General features: G+C 40.2%; 1 protein-coding gene across 3 annotated transcripts in view; it reads right to left on the bottom strand.

Annotated features, from left to right (window-relative positions):
• Window positions 1–600: 600 nt before the first annotated feature.
• The window catches only part of LOC133969981 (tubby-related protein 1-like), a 31,544-nt gene continuing 26,144 nt past the window's right edge, over window positions 601–6,000 (bottom strand). For all 3 annotated transcript variants that reach the window (XM_062406756.1, XM_062406748.1, XM_062406766.1), the window contains 9 exons: window positions 5,098–5,217; window positions 4,809–4,961; window positions 4,645–4,727; window positions 4,373–4,537; window positions 4,033–4,145; window positions 3,831–3,939; window positions 3,608–3,706; window positions 2,389–2,560; window positions 601–1,643 (listed from right to left, as the gene is read on the bottom strand). In XM_062406756.1, coding sequence (XP_062262740.1) covers window positions 1,510–1,643; window positions 2,389–2,560; window positions 3,608–3,706; window positions 3,831–3,939; window positions 4,033–4,145; window positions 4,373–4,537; window positions 4,645–4,727; window positions 4,809–4,961; window positions 5,098–5,217 — 1,148 coding nt within the window. In that variant the 3' untranslated portion in view covers window positions 601–1,509. The remainder of the gene's footprint in view (window positions 1,644–2,388; window positions 2,561–3,607; window positions 3,707–3,830; window positions 3,940–4,032; window positions 4,146–4,372; window positions 4,538–4,644; window positions 4,728–4,808; window positions 4,962–5,097; window positions 5,218–6,000) is intronic.

Below are 6,000 nucleotides of genomic sequence, written 5' to 3'. Positions count from 1 at the left end.
AGGGCAAAAAGTCCTTCACACGATTCTCTAGCTCTTAAAAAATAAATAATTGATGAGCTTAATCATTTATTTGACATAAAGCATATATAGTCCTCAACTGTGCAAAATCAAGACCTGTTCAAAAAATCACTGAACATCTCACTAGACTTAAAGAAAGTGAAACAATCTTTTATCCATATCAAAAATATAAGGTTCTCTTTTCAGGCCCAGTCCTCATTCCTCCACTGGACATCCATGTGGTGGTTTAAATGTAATTCTGCAAACAAATGCACCAACAAACAAACTACAATGACCTTCAGCTATACAACACATATTGTACACGCTCGTGGATATATTAGTCCCCAAATGTTCAAGATCCATGAATTAACTACTGGGAAATCGGTTAAATTGTGATCAGATCAGATCTTCACAAAAATGTAAAAGTGTCTTTACTGAACTGCACCACGTCCTGCCAACAATGTCCCTTGTCATCCATTCGGTTGTTTTTGTGCAATCCTGCTGACAAACAAACAAACAAACCAGCAAACAAACAATGGGATAGTGGTGAAAAAGTAACCTCCTCGGTGGAGGGAATAAATGCTGATGGTGTTTTGAAGGAAATTGAATTCACTTGCTTTATTTAATCACATTAACACAATAATCTCAACAATGCAACAAAGGCAGTGTTCAGAAAAATACAAATATAAAAATCTACATGAACGGAACTAGACACTCCTATTCAAACTATTCAACTTCTACATTTTAACAATACCTGATACCTGGAACTGATTAAGTCACTAAAATAGTGACGGTCTGTTTTGTGTGGCCACTGTAAGTAAAAGTAAAATTCTTCCAATCATAATGAGATTTGTGCCTTTAAGAAATTCTTTATTCAATCAATCAATCAAATTTTATTTGTATAGCCCATATTCACAAATTACAATTCATCTCATAGGGCTTTAACAGGGTGTGAGGGTTTATTGTCATTGTGATTAAAGTTTTAGCAGTTTGTTCGTTTTCAGAAGTCACATTTGACCCATGAGTGTGTCCTCTTAATATTGTAAATAAAGCCCTGTACAATTCAAAACAGCACAACAAAATCAAATCACAACACTTTTCAACATCTTTCAACAATGTTAGTAATCTTTGAAACACCTTTGCCATCAAGGTGCACCGGTAACCCCGTAAAAAAAATACTCTCAGGTCACAGAAGTCTTTTCAAATAGTGTAAAAACCTTGTGTGATCTGTGAAATACTGGGACAAAAAACAAAACAGGACTCTCCAGTGTCAAGATCAAACGATAAAACGAGGGCAAATTCTTTTTGTTTCTTGCTCCTGCTGGGACTCACACACCCAGAAAACGTGAGGGCACGGCAGCAGCCACATTCAAGAACCATTCTTCGTTATCAGTGCCCATCACAGGAAGTGTTGAAGGCAACGTCCACAGACATGGGGTTGGCCGGGTGTCAGCTTGGGCGTGCGTGTTGCACAGAGGTTTCAGTGTGTGTGTGTGTGTTTGATACTGGGAGTTATTCACAGGCAAGTTTGCCGTCGAAGCTGGAGAGCGCGATGGCAAAGGCCTGCAGCGCGCACAGCGGGTAGCTGAAGTCCAGTGTGAAAATGTCGTCGGCTATCCGTCCAAACTGCATCACAATGTAGTCCACTGCAAAAGACAAGGCACAGTTCAGATAGACAGACACACACATGACCCCTGGATATAAGCATACAGCCTAATATATACTGTATATAACATGGTAAGATGGAGCAGCGGATTCTCCGGTCCGATGTCTCAGTAGAGAAGCTGTGGGCCGGAGACAAAAGTATCAAATCTACTGCGGATATTCAAGTTATTGTTTTACGACTCTACAGGACATATACGGAAAGAAAACCTAAATGAATGACCGCCATGGACACAAGGGACGAGTATCCTCCGCTTTTACTGAGAGTTCTAATATTTAGTTTTTATCGACAATTATGACGCCAATACCACTCTCCCATAGAACAGAGAATAAGCTCATCCACAACATTTCTTATAAAAATGAATCATATTCTTGGAAGCTGCATTTATATATTTTAAGCAAATGAAAGATACTCAAGATATTTATTTAAGTAATCTGAAAGGGCAAATCTAAATCACAACAGGTTTTTAAAGACTCCGTGTTGATGTCTGATCCTTCGCTGCCGGTGCTGTTTTCATTTCACAGTATTTAACTCACACTTGTGCTCAAAGTGAGAAATGTGGTTCAGGGCTCTCTATTTCCAGCATCTCTCTCCATACTTCTCTCTTCCTATATCTCTTTCTCTCTGTATCAATCTCTCTCTCTCTCCATCTCTATCTATCTTTCTCTCTCTCTAGCCATCCATCCATCTACCCATCTATTCCTCCCTCCCTCCCTCCCTCCACTCACAGTCCTTGCTGTGGACGATCTGGAAGTTCTTGATGGAGGCCTGGGTGACGCGGCCGTTGAAGTTGAGCACGTGAGAGGACGATTCATCGTTCCACACTGGCGTCTTGTTGTGAAGCTCGATCAGATTTTCCATCCTTCTATTCTGGTGTCTTATCAACAGGCCGTCAAATTCCTGGGATGAAAAACACAAAGTCACTTAACACCAACAAAGAGCAACGTGGTTTTTACACACTGGCCTTGTGTTGCTCCTCATAATGAACACACAGCATTCCATAAATCAAGCTGTGGGCAGTATGGATATCATCTGATGGTCTCGGCCTCACAAACACAAACCAACAAGTCACAGTTAGTAACTGTGTGTCTGATAATCCCAACAACACACACTTTGTTTGCTTTGTGATGTTTATTCCTTTCTTTCTAAGGCACTTTGCTCTTTTCATCCTTCTCTTGGCTAATTACCTCTGACCACTCATTTTTATTTCAGCAGGATTACACAAAAAATCTACAGAATGGATTTCCATAGAACTCAAGATGATGGGACAAGGATCCAGAGTAAGAGGCAGATCCAGGGAATTATTCATCACTTTCTTTAACTTCGTGAGAGTGAGTGTTTATAGATTTTTTTCACCAGTTTCCAAATTCATGGATCTTGATAAATAAAATCAGGCATATTTATGGAGCTGATATCTAAAGCTGTTTTCAGACATGCAATGAACTCTGGATATTCTCTCGAGGTTATCTGAAGGGGCTGCAAATGTCAGGATGAGTTGCTCTGGACTTTCTCTGGAGTTTAATAAAACCTAGAAGATGCCAAAGAAGAATATTTCAACTTGAAAGACAATGACAGTGGACATTACATGGAGTTCAGGACTGAAAACACTTACAAGTGTGTGCAGTTTGGCGGAGGTATGCATTCTCTGAGGGTCATTCGAGTTACATATGACCATGATATACCAGTGAAGAAGAGGCAGACTGATGTTTGGAGTTATGTTGTGTTTGTTTGTGTGTGTATTTAGGACACGTGTTTTCTCTGTTACACTCAACCAAACATACAGTTAACCAACCCTATTATTTGAACAAATTACAGTCTGTGTCGCTCCTGATGTTCTGGTCTGCTCTATAACATGACGCATATGTTGTGTTGTCTGTTCTATTCAAGGCAATATGAATACAAAGATACAAATACAACCATAGAGCAACGAAACAGAAGTGATCTTACATTTCTCGGTCGGAGCGGTACTCGCTCATTGTCCTTGTTCATTCCTGGAATGATGATGGACATCCTTCTGGGTCCTTTCATACCTAAAACATTTGTTTCCTGAATACGAAAATGAGTAAAATTATACATATATCAATACATTTATGTTTGTGTGTATGTATCTACATATATGTATAATATACGTCCAGTACATTATCTAAGAGGGAGCCGTTAGACGACTTACATAGATGATTCCTGCTAACTCCTGCCGTGCGTTGGACATGTCTGGCAGAGCTCTCTCGGGATTCAGAGCGTTGTCGAACACTGTGAACTTAGTCCCCATTAAATTTGACCTGAGAAATGTAGAAAAGAAAACTCAGCAGGTAATACACTTTATCCAGGCAGCTTTTGAATGAATGAATTGTTTTTTCTAAAGCACTGTGTACCTCAGCTTCCCAACAAAGTTCTCTCCACCTCTCGATAAATCTGTGGTGTCGATGGAAATGAGGTAATTAGAAGTTGCACACTTCTTTCTTTTCCTGCCGGCCAACAGGAACGTCTGCAAAGAAACAGACAAGGAGACATTTCAGAATAATAAAACTGAAAACATTAAAAATTAAACAAATAGTGTGTCTATTTACACACATCCCTAAAGCTGTCATAAATAAAATAATAATACTACTACTGACAGGAGTGCTCTCTGGGTGTTATTTACATGAGAACTGCTCATTTGCATCGCTGTAAATCATGCAAACTTTCAAACTCTAACACAGATCACTTCCTGACCTTTTTCTCATTGTCCAGATGAAAGTAGTACAGCGGGTAGAGGCTCTTGTCCATCCCTCTCTGGTCTCGAGTCACTCGGCATTTGATGGTCACGCCCTGCGGAGCCGGCTGCATCACGAAAGTCTCCAGGTTGTCGAACTCGATCTCAGGCGACGGAGACCTCTCCTGATCGAGAAGGATAAATAGGTAAACTGATTTTCTCAGCGTGGTCCATTCGATTTGAAATTATTTGACCGCCTGTAAATAAATGGATCTAATTTGTGGGAATTCACCTTTTTCTTCTTCCCTTTGCCCTTTTTCTTCTTGGATTTTTCCTCTTTTTCAGAGTCAGAATCCTCACTCACATCTGCCTTGGCTGAAACACACAACAGGCGTGTTGTTTACTTGTCATTGACTCAAACAGAGGAGCAGAAGAATACGTTACTTCTAAACTTGCCTTTCTTCTTTGTCTTCTTGGTTTTGTCCTTGTCTTTGTTCTTGTCTTTGTCTCCTGATGTTTGAAACAGGGACGTAGACCCAGAACTGGATTTCTTCTTCGATTTGGTCGACTTTGTCTCTTCTTCGCTGTCGTCGCTGTCAGATTTAGCAGCTGCTCGATGGGACGAGGCGTAAAAGATTTCCCGTTCAAGTTAAACTTAGAGTCAACATTTTGTCAATTGAGCATCACTCTACATGTAAAGTCTCACGTCCAGTAAAATGGGATTACTGAAACTGTTTAGTCTCACCTTTCTTCTTGCTTTTTGTTTCTTTCTCTCCATTTATCTGGAACAGTGAAGCTGGCTCCTTCTTCTTCTCCTTTTCCTTCGACTTAGATTTCTTCTCTTTTCCATCGGAATCTTTGTCGTCTGAAAAATTGGACAAAGGTGACATTTTGTAAAACAAAATTCTCTTATGCCAAAAAACTGGAAAAATATGTGCAGGAATTTCATGTATTTTTCCCTTCAAAAGGAAAATACTGTACATCTCCCCCCTTCATGTACTGGACACGGAAAATGTGTCTTAATTGTGGTGAGCAAGCGAAGGCTGACGTTTGAAATCTGCTCTTACAGTTTCTTGTAGCTCAGATTCTGAACAGTTAATATGGTGAGAAGGATTTTGGCTTCACCAGGACTTGCCTTTATTATGGCTGTTACGTCAGGGTGATTTTTTAGTGTAAGTGACTAAGACCAAGAACTTCCCTTATTTTTCTCCTCAGTGCTCATACAATGGATTCGCGCTAAAACCTAGAATTCCTAACTCGGAAGACGTCCTGGAAAAAGAGGCCAAATTCCTCACTCAGATCTCATGGCGCAAGTGCTGTGTCCTCAGACCCGGATCACACTGAGAATACTGTCAGCGCTCGCCCTTAAAACGTGTCCCAACATGTTCTCACACCTCGACTTTCTGACTGATTACTGCTCCACGCCATTTCTGCCGCTTGTATAGTTCCAGCATCAATGAACGGTGGGGATGGAAAGCACATGGTTCAATATTTTGAAAATCTGCTGAGGTAAACACTTCATCAGCAGAGGTCTAGGATCTGGTGAATACTGGTTTGACCAGTTAATGTTAAATGTCTCTTTTAAACGCTGTCAAATATAAGGTTTAATCTTTGTCTCCCTTTGACAGTATTCAAACGATATACGACA

The sequence above is a fragment of the Platichthys flesus genome, chromosome 2, assembly GCF_949316205.1.
Source record: "Platichthys flesus chromosome 2, fPlaFle2.1, whole genome shotgun sequence".
Taxonomy (NCBI): domain Eukaryota; kingdom Metazoa; phylum Chordata; class Actinopteri; order Pleuronectiformes; family Pleuronectidae; genus Platichthys; species Platichthys flesus.
The sequence above is the reverse complement of the archived record's forward strand: the minus strand, read 5'-3'. Positions and strand labels throughout refer to the sequence as shown.